This window comes from Fukomys damarensis, unplaced genomic scaffold (genome assembly GCF_012274545.1).
Source record: "Fukomys damarensis isolate Sample0158 unplaced genomic scaffold, DMR_v1.0_HiC HiC_scaffold_7, whole genome shotgun sequence".
Lineage (NCBI taxonomy): Eukaryota > Metazoa > Chordata > Mammalia > Rodentia > Bathyergidae > Fukomys > Fukomys damarensis.
In genome coordinates, this window is record NW_022900919.1 from 7,774,901 (window position 1) to 7,802,081 (window position 27,181).

The 27,181-nt window shown below is 39.2% G+C and overlaps 3 protein-coding genes across 13 annotated transcripts in view; 2 read left to right on the forward strand and 1 right to left on the reverse strand.

Annotated features, from left to right (window-relative positions):
* Window positions 1-1,009, reverse strand: part of Asb7 (ankyrin repeat and SOCS box containing 7) — a 39,057-nt gene extending 38,048 nt beyond the window's left edge. For 5 of the 6 annotated variants that reach the window (XM_010611078.3, XM_010611080.3, XM_010611077.3 and 2 more), the window contains exon 1: window positions 178-1,009. The gene's annotated coding sequence lies outside the window, so the exon portion shown is untranslated. The remainder of the gene's footprint in view (window positions 1-177) is intronic. The other variant, XM_010611083.2, reaches the window with a different exon arrangement.
* On the forward strand, window positions 5-19,610 carry Lins1 (lines homolog 1). Of its 3 annotated transcripts, none has more exons than XM_010611075.3 (7): window positions 5-98; window positions 9,756-10,258; window positions 10,352-10,441; window positions 11,700-11,841; window positions 12,224-12,814; window positions 13,878-14,049; window positions 15,805-19,610. In XM_010611075.3, exons 2-7 carry the CDS (start codon window positions 9,860-9,862, stop codon window positions 16,688-16,690), a joined length of 2,280 nt encoding a protein of 759 aa, XP_010609377.1. In that variant the 5' UTR covers window positions 5-98; window positions 9,756-9,859; the 3' UTR covers window positions 16,691-19,610. The 3 variants fall into 3 exon arrangements, with proteins under 3 accessions (XP_010609377.1, XP_010609376.1, XP_010609378.1); XM_010611074.3 differs by lacking the exon at window positions 5-98 and adding an exon at window positions 1,068-1,164; XM_010611076.3 differs by lacking the exon at window positions 5-98 and adding an exon at window positions 1,190-1,427.
* A 5,126-nt stretch (window positions 19,611-24,736) lies between these two features.
* Cers3 (ceramide synthase 3) overlaps window positions 24,737-27,181 on the forward strand; it is a 111,670-nt gene continuing 109,225 nt past the window's right edge. The window contains exon 1 of one of the 4 annotated variants that reach the window (XM_010611084.3): window positions 24,737-25,557. In XM_010611084.3, the coding sequence (XP_010609386.1) occupies window positions 25,415-25,557 (143 nt within the window). In that variant the 5' untranslated portion in view covers window positions 24,737-25,414. The remainder of the gene's footprint in view (window positions 25,558-27,181) is intronic. The other 3 variants (XM_010611086.3, XM_010611087.3, XM_033761065.1) reach the window with 3 other exon arrangements.

A 27,181-nucleotide genomic window follows, 5' to 3' on the forward strand; every position in this document is an offset into this window, starting at 1 on the left:
GGAAAACAGAAGCCACTGAGTGATGCACCGCACAGGCCAGGAAGAGAGGACTCTGAGGAGGGGCAGCGAAGCCAAGAACTGGAGGATGGCAAGAGCAGGTAGGCAGAAGCAGTGATCCTCCTCCCTCCCGCCCCTCCAGGCAGCCCTCTTCCCCTCTGGGGAGGTAACTGACTTTACCTGTGTCCTCAGCTGCTGCTCCTCTTCCTCTTTTCAGCCTCCTCCACACTCACCAACTTCTCCATTGAAGAAGCACCCCGGGCAGGGCCAGACTTGGGTGTTCCCGATCCTCCTCGGTGTCTCACGGCCCCATCTGGGAGAGCATCTAGGCAGTCGAGCAGGCGAGGGTGGCCGTCCCGGCTGCCGGGCAGCCTTGGGGCACGGGCGCCGGGACGAAGTCCCTGTTCGGGCGGGGGGGGCAGTCCCGGTCCAGGGGCTTGGAGCAGAGGACTGCCGCACTCCGGGCCGGAGGCTTCCAGCGAGGGAGGGACTCGGGACGTCTCGGGACAGCGAAGTCTCAGCTCGTACAGGGCCTGAAGTGCCAGCAGCTAGGTCTCCGGACAGGGGTCTTTCGGGATGCACTTTACACTGGGCCACCCCCGCCCCCTCCCTCCAGCACTTTGGGGTCACTGGGATGGGACCAAGCCCTCAGCAGCCAATCAGCGGCCGCACTGAAGCCTGAGCCCTGAGCCGTAAACCAGGTCCGGAGAGGGTGGGGGTGTGAGGGGGGGGCGACTTGGTTGGTTGGTTGCTTCCTTCTCTCCTCCTTTCCCCAGCAGCCCCCACCCTCTGCTTGCCGTAAAGCTGCCTGCTGATTCGCGACATTAAAGGGAGGCGTGTCATTCTGGGCTGGGACTCGTCTCCGATTGGCCTCATTCACTTCCTCCTCAACTTCCCCGAGGCTTCCGAGGCTCCGCCCCCTAATGGAGGGACTCGAAGCGGTTGCTAAGAAACCCTGTACACCGAACGGGTCCTTTGCGCATGCGGGAGAAGAGACACGGTTGTTATTTCTTTTCGTTTTTTTTTTTTTTTTTTTTTTTTTTTTTTTTTTTTTTTTTTTTTGATTTTTTTTTTTTTTTTCCTGTGAACTACGGTGGCCTAGAAGGGGCAGATGTGAATGGGAATGGCGGAGCCAAGGTAGAGGGATTTGAGCCAGCTTCCAAACAGGTAGGTAACCCCAAAGTTGTTGAGCTGTGCTCCCGGAGAGGCGTGTGTGACGGACTAAGGGGCTGTTCGGGAGTTAGGGAGGCAGTGGTCTCCAGAAAGCGAGAAGGGCGCCGTGTTCGCCGCATTCCTCAGAGCTTCTGAGTGCCTGTCCTTGGCGAGTCTGCCGGTCTCGAGACCGCCTGCCAGCTGGGGATGGTTCGCTTACCGGGAAGGAAGCACCCTGGAGGGCTTTCCCGCAGGGACCGCGATCCTCACTGCCTCCTGTGAGTGCAGGGAACTGCAGGGTGGGGAAAGCAGGAGGTGAACATATTAAAACGTATTTATTAAGTGCATTTCATCATTTATCGAGTGTGCTGGCTAGGCAGTGTTGTAATCGTTGGGGAGACAACAGTGAGCGAGATAAATACAATCATTTGCTTTCATTCAATCAGGTGAAACAAAACGATCAGGGACCGGCTATACCAAGAAAATGGAGCAAAATAATGGGCTCGAGTTTGACTCGTACTCGATAGCTGTTTTAAGTAGTAAGGGAAGTTCTCAGAGAGGTAAAATTTGAGCAGCAATGTGAATGGCACAGAGCTAGCACTCGGTGGTTATGATGAGTGTTTTATTCTGGGTGACAACAGATACGGTTCTGGTACGGTTTGGGGACCTGAGTGTAGTGAACAGCGCCAGCGAAAGCCCAGGCAGAGTAGTGGATTCCCACCATCTGTCTTTGTAGCCCAATTTAGCTCAGCTGTACCTAGCAGGCAGGGGACGTGGGGCTGGATAGAGAAATTGTACTCTTGACCCCACTGCTCCGGCAAAAAGATTACTGAAAGAAGGAAGTTCACTGGTAGCTTTTGAGTTCCTACAGTGTAACGCTCCTCCTGGTAATGTAAACGATTCTGTACCTCATACTTTACCACACCACTTTAAGATGTGGCTTCAATGTGTTCCCCTTGTATTGAGCGCCTTGTCAGGCATGATATAACGGCTAAATAAGCTCAGAACTCAATTCCTATATGCCTCCTTCTATATACTATATTGATGATTTTCTGTTATAAAATTCGTATTATAACTGAAAATTCAGAAGTTAAATATTGCATTGTACTGGGGGCTGGCGACATAGTTCAGTGGTAGAGCACTTGCCTAATAGGCACAAGGCCCTGCTTATGATCTCTAGCACCATGAAAGGAAAAACAAAGAAAGACGTTTCAGGAATTTTAAAAATTTCTTTGAGATCAAAATAGTGCTAAAACTTTGAGTGTAGGAATGATGCTCGGTGGTACAGTGCTTTCCTAGTGTGCATGAGGCCCTTCAACCCCCAGCGCGAGAAAAATATATAAATTAATACTTTAGAATTATTTTAGACATGTACACTGCTAAGTTTATCTTCATCTAGAGATATATTCAACAAATGTAAGTGCTTCTTGTGTATAAGACTCTGTGTTAAGAGCTACAGAGAAGTAGAGCAAGCAGACAGTTCTTACTGAGGAATAGTCTAGCAAGGGACACATAAAAATAATTGGATAGACAATTAAAAACCAGTTAGGACACACTTGTAAGACAGCCCTAGTGCTGAAAGGCTGAGTGCATCATAGGAGGCCTGGCCTCAGAAAAAGTCACAGTTAAAGCAAAAGGAAACGTGGGTGGAAGAGCTGTCTAGATAGACAGAACAGTGTTGTATCAAAGTCCAGAGGAAGGAAAGAACTTTTCTAACTAAAAGGAGAATATCGTCATTCTCCTACTGAAATTAAGTAAATGTTTTCACCATATAGGCCATTTGCTTTTGTGTATGTTTATAAGTACTGCTTTGCTGAAGTAGGCACGTGACTTTTTTTTTTTTTAAATCGACTGTGAAAACCAATTCTTATCACAGAATCTGTGTGAAATGCTAAGTAAAATCTGAGTTCTATAGATACTCCCTAAATTCGACCCTGCCACTCACTGGTGGCAGATTTTGAGGGGAGGGGCTGTGGCACAGAGGGAACAGGTGTGAACTGGTAAAGGGGAATAAATAAAGAAAACTTGTCTTTGAAAGTTGTTACTGTGAAAGACAATTTAAAACAGACTCATATTTTTAAAACAATAGAGAAATTTTGTTTTTGTAAGATTACAGTAGAGATTTTCCAGGTTTGAGGTTTTTTTTTTTTGTTGTTGTTGTTGTTGTTTTTTGGCTTGTTAAGACAGGGTCTGGCTATGTAGTTCAGGCTGACCTTGGACTCAGTATGTAGCCCAGGCTGGCCTCGAATTTGTGATGATCTTTCTGCTTCAGCATCCTAAATGCTGGGATTACAGGCCCAGTTTTTAAAAAGCACTCACACTAATACAATATATTAACATAGGAAGCTCATATTTCTCTTCAGTAAAATCAAGTAAATTAGTAAGAGGTTTGCAAGGTGTAATCCCTCATCCAGTTCTTGGACTCTCCCCAGACTTAAGAAATCAGAACCTCTGGGGGTTTGCCCAGCTGTCTGTGTTCTAAGAAGCCTTTCAAGGAATTCTGACGGTTTATGAACACTGGTCTAGACCATAGTCAAGAATTCTTCTGGGCCGGGGATTTAGCTCAGTGGTTCAGTGGACTGCCTTGCAAGCGCAAGGACCCGAGTTCAATCCCCAGTACAAAAAAAAAAAAAAAAAAAAAAAAAAAAGAATTATTCTGTCCTACAACTATGACTTGTGAGGGGTCGGGATTGGTGCTGAGGATCCACCCCAGGACCTCATGTTTCTGGGCAAGCACTACCACTAAGCTACATCCACAGAATCCTCAGCCCAAAACTATTATTCTGATGTCCAGCACCAATCTGTGCAGTATTAGAAAAAAGTTATCCTTGGAGTGGTCAAATAATAAAGCTCTCTGGGAAATGAACATGTGAGTATTTCTATTGATTAAGTTTATGCTAAATGCTGCACTCTTACTGTTATTCCAGACTCAGAGAACAATGCTACTTCATTACTTGTCTAAAAAAAATACAGGCTCTTTATGTATCTATCCAGCAGCATTGGATTTCCATATACCTGCATCTGCCCCATTAAAGATAAACTGGAAGAGGCCCAATCAAGTTATTGGGAGTTCGGATGACTGTGGCCTCTGGCTTTTTCACTGTTTCCCATCTTTGAGATCATGTCCTGGCCCCCTCGGTAAGGCCTGGTATCTGTTTTTGGTGCTTGCCGCATACCTCAGTGAGAATCAGATGCCCAGTACAGTGTTTTACTTCATTTTCTTACAAAGCAGGGAAAGAGGATGCTATCTTTCTCAAAATAAACCATGTTCATTCATTTCTCACAAACAGTTTTATGTCATACATAGTAACACAAAGAAACTATAAAGAAGGAGCTTGCTGGGCAGACCCTGGATTGGATATTTCAGGAATCCCTGTATGTAATTTCACCTTCCCTACTTCGTATGAGCTGCTTATCACCCTTGTGCACCGTGAGCACTAAGAGAGACTGAAGCTTTGAGGGTAATTTGCCCCATGGTGACTGGTGTGGTGGGGCCGTTTGACTCCAGGTACCAGGGCCTTATGGAGATACCATAAGGAAAACTTTTCCTTTAACAGTAAAACACTTTTAGGTATTACGTGTTGTATCTGTAACTGAATCACCAGCCTTTTCCTTCATGTCAAAATAAATGAATAAAATTCCTAGCCATTGTCAGAATACCAGGATAAGTTTAAAAGGAAGACAATTTACAAACACTACACAGCGTTTGAGTTCTTAGTGTCTCAGCAATACACTGGGAATTTAAGAACCGAATTATCAAGGAAGATCAGGTCTGAAATGGCTTGGGTGTAGCCTTTAAGTCTCATTGATACTGATGTTGGCCAATATTTGAGCATGAAAGTGTTGAGGAAATTAGCAAGGAGTAGTGCAACACCCAGGTGGTAGTAACAGGGTAAGGAGAGGCTTAGTTCCAGGCGCGTAGAGAATGGCCTGTCTCTACTCCTCCTTCCACTTTCCCCTTCCTCCTTCCAGCTCCCACAACTCCTAGTGGAGCCATCTGGAGCCCTGACAAAGGTGAGGAGTACAACTAGCCAGGCAAGGGAAGACACCAGCGCTCAGTGCGCTGTTTGGAAGATACCCACCCTTCTCCTTTTCACAAGGGAAGGAGGTTCTCTCAAGAGGCAGACCAGACCCATTTTATTCCTCTGGCAAACTTAACGCTATCTTGATGGAGGAGGGAACCAGAATCCCAGAAGACACCTTTCTTTGCCTCAACTTTTCCTTTAAGTATCACAGCATCTGGACTAAGTATCCTTTCAGGCTGTGATCTGATAGAACCTGTTGTGGAATGAGGCTGCAACGCATCACTGAGTCTATTAGCAAACTGCATGCAGAAGCCAATTCATTATTGGCCATGAAGATGGATATTTTTCTGTTTTCTGAATTTAAAGAAAACCTTAAAGAGACAGTGACATTTTTTATACCACATAAAAAGGAAAGTTTAAATTTCTAGCCACTTGTTCTTTGGTAATTTTGAAATTAAGTCATGAAAGTATTTTCTAGACTTAGACATTAGAAAATATTTTTTTTTTATTGAGTTTATTGGTACATTTAGGGATACAGTACAGTTACATTCATTGTTGGGATCATGTACCTTTACATGGCAAGTCTTGATTCTCATTTTTTTCCCCTTACCTCTGCCCTCCCAGAAAATATTTTTAACATTTCTAGATACAGTTCTGTTTCATTTTTGGTTAGAGATTTTTAAGGTCAAATTTCACTGTGATGAAAAGTTAGTTACTTTTCTCTTGTTGCTGAGACAAAATACTCAACAGCCAAAGACAGAGGGGAAGGGTTTATTTGGCTTACAGTTCACAGAAGTTTCAGTCCATAATCAGCCGACTCCAAGGCAGGGATGACAAACGGGCCTGGAGGAGCAGAGACAGCGGGGTGCACACAAGACAGCAAAGTCAGCGAGAGAGTTTAACAGCGTCTTTCTGCTGCGTTTATCTTGCTCATACTGCCGGGATGAGGGCTGTGTCAAGCTAATCACTCACATGTAGTGGCTTAGTAATCACACACCCTTGACCCCAGCAACTACCTATGAAAAAGAAAGTCCCACCTCATCCGCATGAGGATTTGGGGGAACATCTAAACCGTAATGATACATATTCAATAACATTTTCATGGATATTATGGAATCCTATGTATATTAATGCTAAGAATCAAAAGACTGTTATCTATGACTGAAATTGTGTGTGTGTGTGTGTGTGTGTGTGTGTTTTACATTGAGGCAACTCTAGAAACAGAAGCAGGTCTGAGAAATAGTGCAATGCAGAGGGTGCTGTGTAACCTTTGCCTAGTTCCCCCCTTGAGAACATCTTGTCGACTAGTACAGTACAGTATCACAGCCAGGATCTTGACATCAGCACAATCCACCAGTGCTATTCAGATTTCTCGTTCTACTTGTATTCATTTATTCATATGTATACTTAGCTCTGTGCAGAGTTGTCATTCACACAGGTCTGTGTGTCCCCTGCCAGCTCCTTTATTCTGGGATCCCCATGTGTAAACTCCCTAATTGTGTCCATTGAGTGGAAGGGTGCTTCCCTACCAACTGGCAAACCCTAGCCTACTCTTCATTCTTTATTTCATCGTTTCGTGAATTGAATCATACAGTGAGCATTCAGCCTTCTGAAGTTGGCTTGTTCCCCCCAACATAATCCCCTCTAGAGCCAGCCACATTGTTACATGTATCAATAATTCTTTCCTTGCTGCTGCTGGAAAATTTTGCGGCATGGTATTGATGGGCCAGAATTTGTTTAACCATTTACCCAGTGATGGACATCATGTACAGGTTTCAGGGTAAATAGCTCTTCATTTTTCTGGAGTAAATGCCAAGTGTCAATTACTGATCCATGTGACAGACACATGCTTAGTTTGTAAGAGACTGTCGATCCGTCTTCTGGAGTAGCTGTACCCTTTTACATTCTCACCAGTGTTGTGACGGAAATCTAGTTTCTCCACCTCCTTGTCATAGTATTTGGTGTCACTGATTTTTCTTTTAGCTATTCTGATAATGTTATTTTACTGTACTTTTCATTTGCATTTCCCTGATAGCTCATGTGATTAGACATCTTCTCATGTGTTTATCTGACATCTCTGTGTCCTCTTTAGTGAAATGTCTGTTCAAGTGTCTTACTGAATAATAATTCTGAATTAAATTATTTTTATTACTATTATTTTGCATATGTAGTACTGGGGATCAAGCCCAGGGTTGCTCTACCCCTGAACTATATCCCTAGCCCTATTTTTCATTTTGAGACAGGGTTTTGCAAGTTGCCCAGGCTGGCCTCAAACTTGAGACTCTCCTACTTCAGCTTCCTGGATAGTGGGATTACAGGCATATGACACTATGCTCAGCCCTAATGTAATTATTTTTTTCTTACTGAGTTTTGAGCATTCTTTACATAGTCTAGATACTAGCCATCGGTTAGACACACATTTGCAAGTACAGTATTTTCTCTCAGACTATAGCTTGTCTTTTCACTTTCTTAATAGAATTTTTTGTAGAGAAAAACTTTTTAATTTTGTTGAGGTCCAGTGTATCAGTTTTTATATTTAGAAATCGTGTTTTTGGGGTCAAGGCTAACAGTTCCATGCTTGAACACTTTCTCTTATGTTTTTTCTAAGAGCTTGTATGTAAGTTTTATGACCATGACCCATTTTGAGTTTTTTTTTCCATTAAGTTTATTGGTACAATTTAGGTATACAATACAGTTACAGTCATCACTGGGATCTTGTACCTTTACATTATGTATCTTGGTTCTTATTTTTTCCTCATGTCCCTGCCCTCCCTTCATCCCTTCCACCTTTCCCTATTTGCAAAGACTTTGTTTCCATTTTTTCCTTTTTTCATATTTTTTCTTTTCCTTTTTTCCTTTCCCCACCCTTCCTCCTTCCTCTACTCCTTTAGACCTTTTATTTCTATTTCACATTATCAGTTATACCATTTTAACCTTATTTACACTTTTCGTTTTTCACACCAGAGAAACTATTCGTATTTACGTGTCCTATTTATTTCACTTAAGAGTGTGCCTCAATGTACATCCATTTAGCTATAAGTGTCTCTAGTTTCTCATTCTTTATGGCTGAGTAGTACTCCATTTGAGAGAAAAACTACATCTCCTTCATCTAGTCTCCAGTTGATGGACAATTGGGTTGTTTCCATGTTTTAGCTATTATGAACTGTGCTGCTATAAACATGGGTGAGCATATATCACTGTGGTATGATTCGTTGAATTCTTACATTTTGAGTTATTTATTGGAGAAGAGTGAAATTATTCTAAATGAAGTAAAACCACTGTCTCAGTCTTTGATTCATAGTACTCTTAAACTATGGATAAACTGATAACAAAATAGAATCAGTAAGTAGTTTGGCTTTTCATGGGGGGTTGGTATATTTGGTGGAGCTACTGAAAGTAAATTTAATATAAAAATTCAGTGAATTGGATATCCTCACTTAATGTCTCAACCTTTAGTTGCTGAGAGTCTTTTGAAAAAATTTTTCTTCATTTGTATTGGGAAGCTTCATAATCATTGTAAAAACGGACCTGAGGACTGTTACTCTGTTTTTTGTTTTGGCACAGTCAGACGTCAGAGACTAGGCTGTGTGCTATCTGCTTACATTTAGGAAATTTATATGAGTCCTTCTCCTCATCTGCTCTCCTGTACTTGGGGTCCCCAGAGGAAGTTTGAAGGATGCCTCAAAAGAATTGTAGAGGGCATAGACTCTGAATTTCTCAGCTTCAAATTGTGACTCCGCTGTTTCTTAACTAGCTCTGTGATGTCACCTCTTTGTGCCTCAGTTTCCCATCTGTAAAATGGGTGTGATAATTGACACATAAGATTGTGATGTTCACAGAGAGACTTTTGGAGAACTGTGTTTGGTACACAGTAGACACTGAGTAAAGTTTAGCAGTTATTAATCATAAAGCATAATTTTATTAATTTTATTTAGTGATACAGATGTTGTGTGAGGGTTCTATCTATGATCATGTAATTTTAAGTCAGAATTTAGTTAGCAATTGCCATAATATAGTTAGACCACTAGCAGTCTAATTTCAGATTTTCATCTTTACATTGGAGGTAAAGGTTATTGAATTTGAGTTATCCCAGTGGACCTGAACTGGCATGATTTTCCCCACAAGGGAAATTTGACAAAATCTGCATTTTGGGTTGTCAAAATTTGGTGCATGAGGTTGAGTGCTTTGACACATCGAGGGTAGAAGTCAGGAGCATTGCTTAACATTTACAGTTACCAAGACATCTTTCCCATAAAGAATAACCTGGTTCCAAATGTTAACAGTGCCAAGGTTGAGAAACACTGGCACGCCACTGAAAAACGTTAGAGGAATGCTGCCATTTCTGCTATGATAACATTAAAATGATTTTATGTTCTTAAATCTGTATGGAGAGCATCCATTTCATAATTACGGTCTTATTCTTATTACAGTTTCCCATTTTAGAAATTCACCAATCGGCTTTACCTTTACTTTGAGACAGTGATTAAGTGGCAACCACTGTCTTTCTCTTATAATATGTGTATGTACCATTTATAATTTTAATAATTATAATTATTTATAAAAATGGTTTTCTTGTTTTAGGCTTCACTGAAGAGACATGTTAAAGATTCATCACTTCTCTAAAATACCAGTATTTACAACTTGTACTTGTCAGCCTTTGTAGAAGACACATTTTGGAAATCAAAATGAATGCTTTCTATGAAGTTTTAGATCAGTTATACAAGAAGGTACTTCTTGGAGCTACACTTGAAAGTGACAGCCACAAGTACGTCTTTTATCTCAACCCAGCACTTTCAGATCAAGAGTGTGCTACAACCCTGTCTGTGGAATGGCCGGACACAGATGGAGTGCAGGACAGGCATCAGCCACCCCCTGTCGAGGTGACTGCCACTCCTGCAGCAGGGGTTTGTGTGAAGAGAATCTCTCAGACAAGCAGTGTCCGAGAGACGAAGCTCCTTCAGCTAACTGTGATCCATGTGATGATATCCAGGGTAGTGTCTGTGGAGACTGAGATCCATGCACAGGAGAAATACAGAGATATAACTAAAATTCTTTTACACTCAGCTGAGGTCGATTGTAAATTGGTAATCCATTTTCCTTTTCTAAGATTTAGATATGTAAAGTAAGAGTTCTAAAACATTTAACCGTAGTGATTAAATGTATTTGTTTTTCTATAGATTTGCTTGGTCCAAAATTCAGACAGATTGTTGTCTCATATGGCTGCAAAGTGTCTGGCATTGCTTCTCTATTTCCAGTTGAAAGAAAAGGTAAGATAAGTAATCAGATTGTATTACTGTTTCTCTTCTGATGTCTTTAAAGTTGCTCTTTGACATTTGATTTTGCTCCTTTAGATATAGACATTCCTCATTTGATGACCAGTTATGGTCATGTGACTATGCAACGAGGTCATTAATTGAGTTGGTCGCTAAATGAAGAATTGTATGTAGTATGTACATTACAATATTCAGAACAAAGAAATGGTGAAAGGAAACTCCAATTTGATGACTTTGTTTTTATTTGCATAACTCTTAAAGACAGTACTGTAATGTATAACAATATACAGCAATACTGTATGGTACAATCAGCAAAAATTACCATACTGTACAACAAAAAGACATTGGGGCTCTATCGAGTTGTACAGAACTGTACAAAAAAGATGGGTCATAAGTTGGAACAGTTGTTAAACAGGGAGGTTGTTAAGCAAAGAATATCTGTATTTGTATTAATAAAATGTTTACTCACATAGTGATGTGTAAATCTACAAACCGTAAGAATGAAATAATATGGTTGCTTGTATCAAGAATTAGTCTTAAATGTATTGTAAATCATAATAATCACTCTTAACAGAAGAGGTCAGTTTCAGGCCACAGCTTTATTTATATTCTTAAGTCAGTAGTATACCTTCCCCCCAAAAAGATTTAGGAACTTCTACTTGAGATCAAGGTCATTTTCACAGATTTGATATAAATAAATTCTATGAATGGTCCTTAGTATAACAAAAAATGACACGAACAAATTCAAAGTCAGATTTCTTTTTACCTCTGAACAAATTAATAAACAAGTCTGAGCATCTACTGACTTTTTTCTGCTATTGTCAATTCTATTTTAAAATAACATTTTTCTGAATATAAAAGATGTTATTTATAGTGGAATATTTGGAAAATGGATCAAAGTGTAAAGAATAAATAATTATATTTCATTATACCATGTATATGCTAGTATTTTCATGTTTCCTTTTGGTATTTTTATGGCATATTGAATTTCTTGACTTAAAAAATATTAAGATATTTCTCTTCCTTATTTTACCAAATTTTATCATGCTTTTCTAAGGCAAACAAATAGACAGTGTTGTATATTGTATTGTGTATAGTAGGTAATTTGTAACTCTAAAGAAAATATTGTTTTTTTAAAAGTTTTTATTAGTACTACTTTTATATAACAGTTGCTTTCATTGTGGGAGGTTGGCACATGCATATAATACCTTAATTTTTTTTAAACTATCTTTTTCTGTTTTCTCACTTGTAGATAACATTAAGTAGTTACTGGAGTGTTTTTTGCCAAAAAAATCTTTCTGAATACTCTGAGAGTAATGAAGTAATGCATTGCCTCTGGATTCTTATAGCTGTAATAAAAGAAGTCTTTAAAGACACATGTTCAGAAAAAGCAGGTATGATTACATTGCCCCATATAGGACTGTCGCCTTGCCCCCAGAAACATTATATTTATAATGAAGAATAAAATTTATATTTGATTTCTCTTGAAGTATGAAAAACTAAAGAAGGTAACTTTTAAAAGGAAAAAAAAATTAAATGTTTTCATTATTATATATATCCCTTGCATAGTTGGATGCTGTTTATATTTGTAAATGAATGTTAAATATCGTTATTAGTTACTGATCTTGTATCATTATTTGTTCTTGTTGGGGCAAATATTCCAGATCTTGTGTTTTTATCCTATACAATGTATTTGTACAAATTCAGTTGTGAAATTGTATTTTAAGAAGCCTTTGTTTTTCCTGTTGCTTATGATTACTGTTCCTATTATTGCAGAAATTCTAAAGCAGTTCCTGACTACTTTTGACAATACTTTTGAAGTGTTCTACAGTTCCTTATTTTCCCAGCATTTTGAAAACTGCCAGGATCCTTCTAAGATAGTAAACAGCTTAGTGAGTTTCTTGGACTTACTTGAACTTCTCATAGCCTCCAGAATCTACCTGAAGTTACATTTCAGAAGCCAGAGGGTTTTATTTTTGAAACCTTCTTGCGTGCTAGACATTCTTACCTGGCCTATTCAGGCTTTTGTCAAAAGGAAGTTGATGATATTTATCAAAAAGTGCCTTCTGTGCAAGGTGGGCGAAGACCTGTGTCATGCATCTGTGCTTGTCACAATGTCACCAGACCACCATTTAGATGTGGACATGTTGGCTTTAGCTAATGCTGTTTTGCATACTGTGAATCTGGGCTTGTTGAAGACATGGTCTGTTGATGGAAAATGGCCTTGCTTTGGAGGTAAAGAAGTTCATCCTGGATGTGGAGATACTGCTGGTCCAGATCATGTGCTCCTTAGAGCTGCAAGCTTAGTTATAATGAAGTCTCTCGAAATCAAATTTCGAAATTACACATCTGTAAATGAAATGAAAGGTAATTCTTCAGACTCCTTTTTATGCCTAGTAATAAATTATTAGTTTATCATTATCAAATCTCAGGGCTAGTATAAATTCCACTAATTCAAGCTATATATTCTCCTGGTTATAATTTATTAAAAATATCCCATCAGTGGGCTACACAAGTCCCAAAGTGGGAGGAGTTCATTAAATTCAAGTGTTTGTAGTATTTTATCAATTTTTTCATTCATTTTAGTAGTACACCTGCTTATGTAGATTATTGATTATTATAAATTAAGTTGACTGTGAGAAGATAAATATTGCATAATTAACTCAAAATTTCAGAGACTGCCTTATAAAGTATAATTTTCAGTATAGGTAGTGGGGAAGGCAGCTCCTTCTGTTTCACAAATACATAGTAAAGTCTCAGACAAGCAGCATGTACTTTTCATGAGAACTTTGAAGTGTAAGCAGCAGCTTCCCTGGGCTGCTGTGGATATCATTTAGTTTTTAATAGCTACTTAGTTGTTGTTCTCTGCAAATATAGTTTACAACACTAGGTGGCATCTGTTATATAATTTAGAGTTTAAAATTGCAGTCAAAACTCCACAGACTCTTGATTTTTTTTTTTTTTTTTTTTTTTGGCTTAATAGTAATACTTCTAATGCTTTAACAAAAATATTTTTCTGTTATTTTAAAGACAAAAAAGGTTTTGGTTTGGGTTTTGGGTTTTTTGTTTTTTGATTATATTGTTGTCTTTAGTAATAGTTATAGCCAGTGAGCAGATCTCTGTTTTGGACTCATTTATTGATACACTTTTAGCAAGAAACCTAGTGACATTTGTTCTCAGAGTTACTGTAATTAGTTATTTGGCAATTGTGGTAAATAAGTGATCTGTACATTTTAAATGAATGCTATTTATTCAGTCACTGTTTTCCTGAGCCTCAGCTTCTGAAGTTACAAAATAGAGATAATCCCTGACACACAGGACTTTTTGAAGGTGTGAATTATGATAATATACTTTAAGATACTTTAGACACTTGAAATATTAATGTATTCACAAACTGTTACCTACACTTTGAAATTTGCATTTTTCAAAGTTGATTTACAGAGGTTCATGTCTGAGTTACTGACCTTCTTAAAGCCTCACCTTCAGCCCTCTCTGCAATTACACAACCCTTGTGAATGGCTGTCTAGGGTCTTCATAGAACAAGATGACGATATGCTGGAGGCTGCAAAAGCATCACTGAGCATTTACTTACAGTTGTCCAGGTTAGTGTATTTCAAGTAATTGTTGAGCTTCCTGCAAGCCAGAAAAATAGGCAAAATTTCAGAAGATGTGCCAGGCATATTATTTACTCTCCATCATTGGGGGGAAATCTTGTGCTTTGCTCATAAGTTCCATTTCCTTTCTTTAACCCCACCTTACATAAAAACAGGATTACACTTACATTATTATGAATATTTGGCTGGCTGGCGGATCAGGGGTAGAGGTAGACTGGGATCTGACAACTCACAGTCCTGTTTAACCGCCACCTGTTTTACCTGTGTGACTGGGGGTGAGCTAGTATGCTTCTCTGAATCTCAACTGATGTTTGAGTCCAATTTTCATCTCTAAGACTTGCTTTTCTCTGTTAAGTTTCTGTAAGATGATTTTTGTTTTTGTGAAAGGAAGTACAAACTTACAAATAATCAAAGGAGCTGTTCCAAATTTTCCCTTTATTATACAGCCACATTTGGGCGAAAACCTTCTGAAGATACGTATCTGAAATTATGTTACTGATGACATTTATTATATGTTTCTTCTGCTTTATTAAAACAGCTGTACTTGCAGCAATATCTTCTTGCGGCAAACATCTATAATTGCTTACGAAGTTAATAACTAGTGACCTTTTCCACTATTTCTGCTTTGCTTTATTAAAACCCTAAAATATTTGCTTTATTTCCATTTTTCTCTTGGCCTGAGAGAAAGGCATTTCTTACTAATGATCAGCGGCGCAGCATTGTGCTGCCAGTACTTACTGTGTTGTGACACTTCTGGCAGTGGCTGCTCTCAGACTATGAGTGTATGGGGCCAGTTTTCAAAAGGTCTAATCAAGAACATGAAATTCCTACATATGATTTGAATTAGGCTCAAAAATATTGAAAGAGAAATTCAGACTGAAAATGTACATGCCTGTGTAAGTATCTTCATTGTACTCAAAGCTGATTTCTTACTCCCCAAGGAAAATGGAGCCTCTGAATTAAATTTGATTTATGTGGGAATTTCTCATTTTCTTAACTTCAGTTCAGTGTGCCTGGACAGGTATATATTTTCATGGCATGTATACTTATTTTTTCCAATGTATCAGTTACATTTTTATTTTGGTTGTAAATGAGAGAAACTAATGGAAACTAAGCAGAAAAAAATTATTGGCTCATGATTGGAAGTTCTAAGGGATCAAGTTGGCATCAGGTATAACTATATACAGGGATTCAAATCATGCCATTAACTGTTTCTCTTTTACACTATTTCACAACTCTGAATTTATTCTCAGATGTGGCCACCAGCGATTCCAGGCTTATATAGGTCTTATAGTTATAATCTTTCATAGTGCCAATAAAAACTAGGGGAGATCTGAGTAGCCCATTTGGGTCCTGGGTTCTTATCAGAACCAGTCATTATGGCCAGGACCATGAAGCACTGAATGGTCAGCCTATGTCACATGCCCAGCTCCATTGATGGGTCAAGGAAGGAGGTTTAGGCTCCACCCCACCCATGTAGTTGGCTGCCCATGAAAATGACGGGTTTCTATATTAGGAAAAAGGACATTTTGGAAAGACAAAAATAACATCTGCCAAAGTCAGTGGGCTTTATTTTATTGAGTCAAATTTATTTAGAGTTTTGGGGAAAGGAATGGTTTTAATTTTTTCTTTTAAAGTAATGCATAGATTAAAAAGTAATCAGGTAAATTTATGGTTTGTGAATTATGTTTGTTACATTTCAAAAAGTCATTAATCTGGGTTCTCCATTATCTTCATTTTTAGAGAATATGAATCTACTGGAAGTTTGACCCAAGAAAAAGAAATGTGGATGCATCACACACATGAAAATGGCTATAATCCTCACTGTATTTTTATATTCTTCTTAAAAAATATAGGATTTGATTCTACGGTTCTTCTTGACTTTTTGATTTCCTCAGAGACCTGTTTTCTTGAATATTTTGTTAGATATTTAAAGTTACTACAAAAAGACTGGGATAATTTTTTCACCATTTGCAAGGTCTTTGATGCAACTGAAATTCAACCTGGCATGAATATTTGTGGTTGTGTCCCCTTGCTCGTCCAAGACCAAAGCAGCCACCAAATGCCACCGTTTGACGGTTTGACTGCTCCTGATAGTCACATACATGCTCATACTTGTCTTCCCTGGGCTTCTGGTGATTCTTCAGAACTTCTGAAGCAGGATGTGATGTCTAGTGAGACCCACACCACGAGCGATCATAGTCCACCTTCTCCTCACGCTTCTCACACTCTGGTAGACTATGACAGCTCTGATGATTCTGGAGCAGAATCCATGGACCAGCATGTAACAAACAGCCAACAGACATCTTACAACCCACAAGCAAGCAGGAAAATTCAGGACCCAGCTGGGACAAGTAGGTATAAAAAGGAACTTAGCCTACAGCCTCAGTCAAGTCCTCTGGTTCCAAAACAATCTGCTGCTTCTTTCTCCATTGACTGTGCAGTAGCCCCAAATAATATTGTTGCTGAAGAAGGGATATTTTACAGAATAGTCAAATGCTTTGAAGAGCTACAAGGTGCCATTTACCGTTTGCAAACGAAAAATCTCTTCCCATATAACCCAGCTGCACTTTTAAAGTTGTTAAAATGTATGGAAGTAATATATAGTAAAAGTGTCAGCCTTTTGTAAAATGTGGCATTTTTTTAATTCCAGGAATTGTTTTTCTTTAATATAAATTACGTATTAATGAGGTAATAGTTTTAAAAACAAAAACACAGCAAAAAGGTTTCCTAAATCATCTTTCTTTTGCCTTCTTAGACACATCATGGTGCCTGAAAAAGAGACATCAAATAACAAGACACTTGATACAGTTCTGTGTTGCTTGCAACTCATGGCAGTTCAAGCTTACACAAAGTTTGGAATGGTTATTGTATCAGAATCTTAGGGCTGTCATAACAAATTACCACACCCGTAGTTCAAAACTGAAATTTATTCTCTAATGGCTCTGGAGGCTAGAAATGCAAAATCAGGGTGTTGGCAGGGCATGCTTTCTCTCAAGGCCATAAAGAAGAGTCTTTCCCTGCTTCTGGTAGTTGCCAGCAATGCTGAGTGTTACTTGCCTGTAGCTGCATCACCCCATTCTGTATCTCACGTGATATTCACCCCTGTGGGCATGCCTGTGCCCACTTTCTGTCTTATTGGGGCACCAGTCATGACATTAGGGACTTCTAATCTAGTCTGACCTCATTTTAACTTGATCATATCTACAAAGACCTCATTTCCAATTGAGACCCCAATCAGGCTGTAGCCAGGCTTGAATTTCAGGAAGACACTAACTTAGTATAGTTATTATCTCCCTCTGAGGTGTTTACATGTAAAGTGATAGGTGGAACTTTTTAGGAGAGGCAGTTTGCTCTGTATACATACATGCTTACATACTCTGAAAATAATTTTTTAAAAAATTTAGCTGGTGTATATTTGTGTACCATTATAATTTGATGCATTAGATAATATTTGATAAATCAGTAATTAACATTGCCAAGTCTTCAAATATTATCAAGTCTCTACGTTAGGAACCTTTAAACTCTTGCCCAAATAATTTAAAAATATTTATGTTGTTACAAAACATAGTTATCCTACTGTGCTATAGAACATTAGAACTTATTTCCCACCTAAGTGTTTTTTCGTACCTATTATCCAACCTCTGTCTTTCCCTTTCTCCTACCCTTCCTAGGTTCCGGTGACTTCTGTTTTACAGTACTTGATTGTGATGAGCTTTTTTAGCTCCCATCAAAGTTTGAGAATAGATAGCATTTATCTTTCTGTGCCTGGCTCTCCTCATGTAAGATACTGTCCTATGTCATGACAAGTGACAGAATTTCATTATTTGTGATAGAACAATATTCCATTTTGTACATATACAATTCCACATTTCCTTTATGCATTCTTCCATCAATGAATGTCTTCATTGATTCCACTTCTTGACTACTATGCATAGTACTGCACATAAACGTGGACATGCAGATATCTCTTTGATACTGAAGTAATTTCCTTTAGATATGTACCTAGTAGTAGATTGCTGGATCATAGAGGAGTTCTTTTAATAGTTTTTGGAGAAACCTCCACATGATCATGTTCTGTAATGGCTTTCCTAATAATTTACATTCCCAACAGGATGTAAGAGTTCTTTCTCCATGGCCTTTATAATTTCCTTTTGTCTTTTTGGTAATAGCCTTTCTAAGCAGAGTAGCATGTTATCTCTTTGTGGTTTTGCGATGTATTTCTCTCATGATCTGTTTTTTTCACAGCTGAGGCAGGAGGATGGTGAGTTTGAGGCCAGTGGTGGGGGGAATAGAGCACGACCTTCTCAAAAAAAAAAGAAAGAAAATAACATGGTTGTGATATGAATAATTATTTGGGTTTTTTGAGGAAAAGTGGTAAGTCCAATTTTCATATTTATTAGATTTGTATGCTATGAATAGCAATTGTATTGTGCTAATGAATTTGTTATTAATCTAAAATGGCCTTACAATATTTTGTAAATGACCCTTTTGTAGAGACATATAAGGAAGACTAAAATTTCTGGACATTAAAACATAACATTTGATTTAATATTTGATCATGTATAGTGATCAGAATAGTCTGTGTTAGCCAGTTGTGATGGTACATACCTGTAATACCAGCACTCTGGGAGTCTGAGGCAGAAAAATCTCAAGTTTGAGCCAAACCTGGGAAACTGCAACTCAGTAAGATCCTGTCTCAAAATGAAAGTAGAAAAAGGGCTGGGATGAAGCTCAGTGTGAAGGCCCTGGGTTCAGTCTCCAGCACTGCCACACACACACAAAACAGTCCATGTTAACTGAATAGACATGGCAAAAGTCAAAAAGTTTGGTAACACATTTGATAAGGATATGCATTGAGTCAGTTTGTACCATAATTTACTATTTTTATGTTGCCCAAACTAGCCTGTAATTCTTGGGCTCACACAATCCTGATTTAGCTTCCCAAGGAACAGGGACTATAGGTGTGCACACCACGGTGCTTGTCTGTATCATAAATTTAAAAGCATATCAAAGAATATATATTCAATTGTTAATAAAAGCAAAAGACTAGAAATAACTGGTTAAGTCAGTGTGTGTGTATGTGTGTGTGTATTGGAATACTATGTACCTATAAAGAATTAATTGTATCCATGTTTGTAGCTATAAAACATCTCCAGTAAAGAAAAAGACAGAGATACACAAAGACAGAAATATACTGGGCTCCCATTAGTTTAAGGAAAATAGCAGGGCAGGAGTAATACACAAATATTTATACAGTCATCCTTTGCTATCCACAGGGAATTGGTTCTAAGACCTTCCCACCACCAAGACTCATGTATTGAAATCCCTTATATAAATGGCATACTATTTGTATCTAACTTATACAACCTCCTACATTATGCCTAATACAATATTAATGTTGTATAAATAGTTGCCATGCTGTGTTGTTTAGGAAATGACCAAAAAATAAAAAGGCTCTAGATGTTCAGAACAGGCACAATTTTTTGAATATTTTCAGCCTACTATTAGTTGAGCTACAATACAGAAGGCTGACTATATATAAAACATGTCTGTAAGAATATGTAAGAGAGTCATAACAGTGATGGCCTTGAGAGACCAGTCTGAAGTAAAAGATTTGACTTCTCTTTTTGTGCTCTTTTGTTTTTAGCTGGGTAAGTTACTTTTTAATGAAAATAACTTTTTGAGAAAAAATGGAATGTGTCCCTAGGGGTACAAATTGTTGAATGGATTATAATTTATGCAGTTTTTTTTAACCTATATTTCTTTATAAGGTTAATAAGAAACCATTTACCCTTTATTGTAGGTAAAATGGTGATGGGGAGATATAATAGGTATGTTGAATGCTGGTATTTCAGGATTTCTACATGTACACCTGACACGGGAGTGTAAATAGTTCATCACACACACACACACACACACACACACACACACACACACACCAATCCCCACTGGTGCTGAAGACCCTAGGCAGTGTGGTGTCTGTCGCTGGCCATTCAGAGTATCCAGGAGGTGTTTTCAAATTAAATAAAATAATAATAATTAAATAAAATAAAAAATAATAATATAACATAACAAGTAATATTTATCTGTCCAGTGAGTAACCAGTGGACACCCAGTGAAAGTAAGCACAAATTCACAAACCTATTCCGTGTGCTATAATTCAAAGCATAAGAGATACAGGAATGTGTGTGTGTTTATAGCTTGTTCATTCTCCAGATAAGATAAATTTGTAGAACCAACACGTAGGTTAGAAAACAGCATTAGTGGCCCCCAGAGGTCCCCTTGGGTCTCCTTCTAGTCACTACTCCTAATGATAACTGTATCCTGACTTGAGACAATGTAGTTAACTCATTAGGTGTTTGCCTTTTATACAAGTGGATTCCTAGTATATGTATTCTTTTGTTTATGGCTTGTTTGTTCTACATTGTTAAGGGAGTGTTTTCTTAACTCATTTTTTAAATGTCAAGCAGCCACATTTCAGCTATTATTAGTAACAAATTGCTGTTGACACTTTAAAATTGTCCCCAGCACACCCAGTGTTGTGAGAGTTGTGAGATTGGTCAGTCAATACGTGTAGACTTCAAACAGGTTATATAAGGACTTGTACAGAGGGCCTAACATGCTTCTCCAGCCTCACCTGGGCTTTGCACCTGCCCACTGCTCTTAGCAGCACAGCCTTTTGTCCCTACATACGCTGTCAGCAAGCCTCATATCAAATGTTAGGTCCCTGTTTGTTCGGAACCATTAGGCTTTACACACCCTGTGTTCCCCACACTTTGCCCATTCATGGAGTATAGCATTTGTCACATTATATTTGAATCATTAGTCAACCGTCTTTCCAATTGCCAAGTTCTTTTTACATTGTGTCCAGTGGCTAAGCTGTCACGTCATAGTCACAACACATGTTCAATAAACAAGAAGAGATTCTTCACCCAGCACTTGATAATCTCCTGGCGGTAGACAGATATGTAGGGAATTATAATTAATACTTACGTTGCATTTCCTAGATGCCAACCACTGTTTTAAAGTGCTTTTAAAGCCCCCATGGTACTATTATGAGCCTCCTTGTGTAGATAAGGAGATAAAGCAACCGCCCAAGATCACCTAGTTGGCAAAGTAGCAGAGGTGAGTTAATAAATGAAGGTAGTCTGCTTCCAACATCCTTGTCACATGACTCATTTCCTGTCCTCACTAGCAGGTAATGACTGTGCTCTAAAAACTTGCAGCTTAGAGAATGGGTGGTGAGTGATGCAATACGTCACAGTAGGAAAGTACATCAAGACCTGATTATGTCAGGCTGAGTAATTCTGTTCTACAGGTAATGGAGCACTGACGAAAATAACTTGTGTAGCAACATAATGGCCAGATGGTTAAGAAGAAAGTTTGTCAATAGTTTGGTTGCAGAAGTTCTTTAATGCCTGTGCAACTGGAATAGAAAAGGGAATCCAGGCCTTCCCACTGAGTGTCTAGCTTCTTTCCCTCAAGACACCACACACAGCAACAGTAAAGGCCAAAATCAAGAGCAGTAAAACACACAAGGACACGGAAAAGGAGGAAACAATGTTGAATGTGAAGATAGGTGATCAACTGATTTGGCAGAACCAAAAAAGCAAAATTCTTAATCTAGCGTGAGGAAAGCTGAGAAGTGGCCTGACTTACACCTAAAGCCTTGGGATTGGAGTATCAAGTACCACTGTGCCGAGGGATAGGTGGTGGAAAACCTTTTCAAGAAACAGTTAACCTGCAGATCCCACAACTCATTCCATTTAACTAAACCGTTGTCCTTCCTCAAATATGGCAGGTTGAAAAATACCATATCCATGAGTAAAACAGGATCTTTGGACTCTTAAAGATATGCAGCTGAGGATGGGAAAAATTCACTGAAAATAAGGGATTTGGGATATTCACATCCTGAATGTTGTAATCAACTTCCCTCCCCTACCTCTGCTCCCAGAACTCTTGGGCAGGAGCCTAGAGGAGATTCTTCTGGGTACTTGGTCCCAGGAGAAAAGGTCTAAAGATGTAAGCACTGGTCCCCCTACCCAGTTACTTACCATGAAGCCCATGACTGCAAACCTCATGTCATAGGGCTTCTACACAGCCAACTCCCACACAGACACATATACAACAGATTAAACAATGAAACGGCTCTTCTACCAATAGACTCAAGAAGATAGATACTACATTAAAAAATTTAAGTGGTGAATACTTCTAAGTAAATAAGGCAACAAAGATGAAAAACTCAATAGGAATGTGTAAAATAAAGTGGAGGAAAGCTAGAAAATGCAGCAGTGGGACAAAGAAATTGGAAAATAGGATACAAAAATGATAAAATCTGAGAATCAGTTCACAAGCTTCAATAATGAAGTAGCAGACATACCAGAAAGAATAAAAGGAAAAAAAGAAAAGAAACTGGGAAAGAAAAAGTGCTAAAGAAATTCAAGAAACATTTTCGAGAATTGAAAGATTTTGAGTGTTTAAACAATTATGCAAATATAATCGAAAAAAATAAACCCAAAATTTTAAAAAGGAAGGAAGTCAAATGCAATGGCACAGGCCTATAATCCCAGCATTGAGGAAGGCTGAGGCAGGAGGATTGCAAGTTCGAGCCCAGGTTGGATAACTTAGTGAAAACTTGTCTTGAAATTTAATTTAAAAAAAAAAAAAAAAAAAAAAAGGAACTGGGAGTATAGCTCAGGGGTTCAATCCCCAGTACCAAAACAATAAAAAGGAAGCGGGGATGGTCAGCCTGAAGCATGGGGCTATTTTGCGCTTCACATGGCTGAGGTGCTGCTGCTGCTTTCCACTAAAAAGAGTTTTATGGGACAGAAAGTTTCAGTGGTTGAAGATAAGATCCTGCCTAATCACTTAAGCTGGTTGGGCTTAAAACACAGGGTTTACAAGAAAAATAGTTTTTAGGGGTGATGATGGGTGTGTCTGTTTTTCAAGTGCTTCACACCTCCTTCCAGACACAGTTTTCTCTTGAGGTCCAGGAAGTGAATGCACCAGCAGCTCATTTGTGATTGCTAGTGACTTTGTGTTTTAAGTTAATTATAGGGATGGTTTCCCCCAAAGCATCTCTAAATCACGATATTTTTGTCTTTCTCTGTAAAATGGAAATGAGTAGTGAAGCCTATTTGAATGAAACAAAATTCAATTTTTGATGTTTCATTTTCCTGTAAACTGTTTTTTTAAACTTTTTTTATTTTACTCTTTTTCCTCGACAGTGCTGAGTGAAATTTTCTCTTGTTCAGTAGATTGATGACAAGTAAATGATTTTTGTTGTCACAGAGTTTCCTTTTGGAATGTGGCAGATAGCTTCTTGTGTGTGTGTGGGATCCACTGGGGATGGGGCTCAAGGCCTCCTGCATGGTCTTGCCATTGAGCTACACCTCCAGTCCCCGGCCTGTGTCCTCTTTACTATATTTCACTCTTAATGTGCACAATGAATGATTTGAAAATGAGTAATTTGATGATAACATGTTGGGAAGATGAGCGATGAACTAGAAAATAAAACTAATGGCCAACAGCGTCTCTCCTATATAGGTGAGTTTTATCACAAATTAATAATGGAATCAGTGCTATCTGGGAGCCATCACAAACAGCTGGAGTCTCTGAAAAGTGAATGTGGTCAAAAGAGTTTATGAATGTTGGGCGTGGTGACGCACGCCTGTAATCCCAGCACTCGGGAGGCTGAGGCAGGAGGATCTCTGTGAGTTCCAGACCAGCCTGGGCTACATAGTGAGTTCCAGTTTAAGTCTCAACTACACGGTGAGACCCTGTCTCAAAAAACAAAAAAACAACAACAACAGCAACAAAAAGTTTATGAGCACACCTGCCACTGGGCATCTAGAAACAGATTTGAAATAAGCACTTTGTACTTTCTGGAATTGGCAAGCAGACAGCAGCTTCTAGGATCCCATTCTTTTAACAGCATTGTAAAAAGTAAACTAACAGTACTTGTTGTTTAATAGTCTGCTGCAGAAGATGGCAAGGGGCTGCCTCCAGAGACAGTGTGTCATTCCAGTTATTATAGGTCAGTAGTGACTTCCCCACTGTGGGAGGCTGGACTCACAAACCCAGCAGCATGCCATTTGGAGTAGTGATATGACCAGCGGCTGATGTTGGAACCCTCATGCAGTTAGTACTGTCCCTCTGGCTGTGCAGCTTGAGTCATAGACCTGCTGGTGGAGAAAACAAAACAAAACAAAACCGTGGCAGTATCTAGAGAAACGGGCACTGTGGCACCGCAATAATCCAAAGCCAGGCTTTTGAGTTGCACAACTAACTCATCACAGTTAATCTATGCATGCTTTGATATATTGTTTTTGATCTGATCCTCCTCCCCTTTGTTCTTTCTCTTGCGTGCTTTGGGAGGGTATCTGAACTCTGCTTCTGCTTTTCTGATTTGATCTTCTCCAGTATCAACTCACACATCCCCTCCTGAGCAAGTTTAAAATCTATGATTTTTCTACTTCCTTGCAGTCTCTTTCAGCCAGAACTGTTTATATGTTAACCTATGCCCCAACTCCATGTCTTTCTCAATCTGAGCTCTCCTTAATACTTTTTGGTTTGTATTTCACAAAAATATATTAAAACTTAAGGTTTAATAAGGAAATTAGTTGCTTATTAATAACTCAAGGCAGATACATTTTAATTTTTTTTGTGTATTCTAAGAATAAAAAATTAGCTATCATTTTCTCAAGGCTTAATTTCACCAGATATTGTGCTTAATACTTTAGAACTGTTAGTTAACCTTCAGGACATCTTGAGGAATGATTGTTCTCATTTTGCTGATGAGGAAATTGTCATTTTCAAGGCTACTAAAAAGCTGCTGGTCACACATCCCAAAGTTAAGAGCATTGTGGAGTCACAGTTTAAACCCAGGGCTCTCTGGCTCCAAAGACTCTTTCCCTAACTATTCCTTTATACTATCTCCTCTATAGCTGGGTTTCATGATTTTTTATTTTAACCAAGTATTCAGAGAAATAACATTCCCTCGTCTCTTTTGCTGGAGATAGGTGGTGTGGCTCCCTTTGGTCTACTTTGCATTTGCCAATCTGTCTCTACACTCAACATTGTAAGGAGAGACCACTTACATCCGGGCTTGCCAGCTTTAGGAATTACTCCAGAACATCTTCCCCTTCCTCCCGGCTTACAATGTCATCTCCCCTCGGGAGAGCTTGTGGAGTGGCATCTGGCTCCAAATTGTGAAAGACTCAAGTTCAAACTCGCCGGAGCCACAAAGTATTTGGCTTGGGCAAGTGACCTAGGCCCTCTGAGCCATTAGTGACACCCATGTCACCAGGTCAGTGTGCCCATTTGGAGTGCAGTCTAGGTGAAGCTCCTGATGGGAAAGCGCACCATAAAGGATGAGCCCAGAAGCCATGGGTCCCTCTGGGGCTTCCCTACCCCGGAAGCCTCCCAGGATGCACCGCGGCCAGATGCCTCGTGGCCTCAAGGAGGAGTCGGTGTGGACGCAGGAGGACAAAGGTGAGGGCGGAGGTGCGGGCGAGGATGAGGCCACCCCGGGGCCACCCCAGGCCCTGCCTGCTCCGGAGTGCGTGGATTGGACCCCTCACTCCGCTGGCGCCACACGGCCAGGCTGGGCCCCCGAGCTCCCTCCTCCCGCAGCCCCGCTGGCTCCGCCTCGCGGCCGTTAGCTGCGCCTCAGGGCTGGGTCGCCGTTGGTTCACATCTTTACCTTCCCCTGAGGTTTTGTGAAGCGAACTGAAGGAAAGGTTGCTGGGTTGTCCCTTTTACCTTGTCTGGACCTTAACCCCCATCCATCCAGAAACACAGAAATGTGGCCCGGATTTCTGCTGAGTCCTGAAATAGAGGATTTTGCAGGGAGCCCTGCAGGGTCCCTGGAAGTGGGCTGTGACCTAGACTTGACCTTTGTGCCCCAGACCTCCAAAAATCTAGTAGGCCTTGGTTTTCGCAAGTGAAAATTATTGCCCCTATCCTCTGACTCTAAACAAACAATAAAGACACTTTATTTATTCTAAAATTCAAGAAAATTTATCAAGGGCTACTGTGTACCTAAGATCTAAATTTCTAGGTTCTGGAACCTCAAATGAACAAGGCATCTACTTTCTTGTTTGGAGGCATAGTTTGGAGGCCTGAGCCACACTCTGATATTTGCTGCTTACCCAAAGCTTGCTTTCATCTCATCAGAAAATGTCTTGGGACTAGAAGTGACAGGCCGTAGGTTTAAGTGGTAGGCCCTAGCCATTCCCACCACCAGAAGAGAAAAGAAAATGTCTTTAAATCAATTGAAATAAGGAAAAAAAATTTAAGTAGTGTGTGAAGTTGTAGAAGGGTAAAGCACTCTACTGTAAATTATGCATTATCATCCATTAGTGGATCAGAAAATCAGTTTAGAGGGTCCAAACAAACATTTTTAAAATTGGGTCTAGATGAGAATAGAATAGACAAAAGAACATATCACATCACAAATAGCATAGATAAATATTGTCTCGTGAAGCTTTGGTTTAAGATATAGTTTAAGGTGTGTATGCGCACTATAGTATATAGTATATATGATGTAAAGTATATTATTAATTAAATATAAATTATTTGAACCAGGATAAATATTACGATACAGAAAATGCCTTTGCAGTAGTAATATTCTATCTGAAATACTAATTATTTACATGACTGGAACTCTAACAGAATCAAATGTTACTTTTGCTCTAGATCCATGTTTTTACATTGACTTTGCATAGTATTAGAATGGCATATGTTTGGGTATATGACCCATCGTATTACACATACTATAAATCATTCCTGACATGCACAGAATGGAATGGCAGAATTGCTCAAATATATGATATCAGTCACTCTTCTGGTTGCTGATTATAGAAGCCATGAACCATAGTTGTCATTGTTACCATGAAAATATCCATAACTTATAGATTACCTCCATTATTGAGCTGTGTGACTATACAAAGATCTTTGCTTTACATTGTTCCTGATGAAACCCAGTAAGGAGGTTAGCAGTCCAAGAAGATTTTGGTCTGTACCAGTTATTATATTACTTTTTAGAAGGCTTGATAGCTTGATAAGAATATAATTTTGAGGCTTAAAGGTTTTTTTTTTTTTTTTTTTTTTTTTT

Bases quoted from the DNA above. Each gene is read 5' to 3' on its own strand.
- Lins1 (XM_010611075.3), top strand. From the start codon at position 9,860: ATGAATGCTTTCTATGAAGTTTTAGATCAGTTATACAAGAAGGTACTT. The intron at 10,259-10,351 runs GTAATCCATTTT...GTTTTTCTATAG, and splicing joins CTGAGGTCGATTGTAAATTG to ATTTGCTTGGTCCAAAATTC. The intron at 11,842-12,223 runs GTATGATTACAT...CTATTATTGCAG, and splicing joins CACATGTTCAGAAAAAGCAG to AAATTCTAAAGCAGTTCCTG.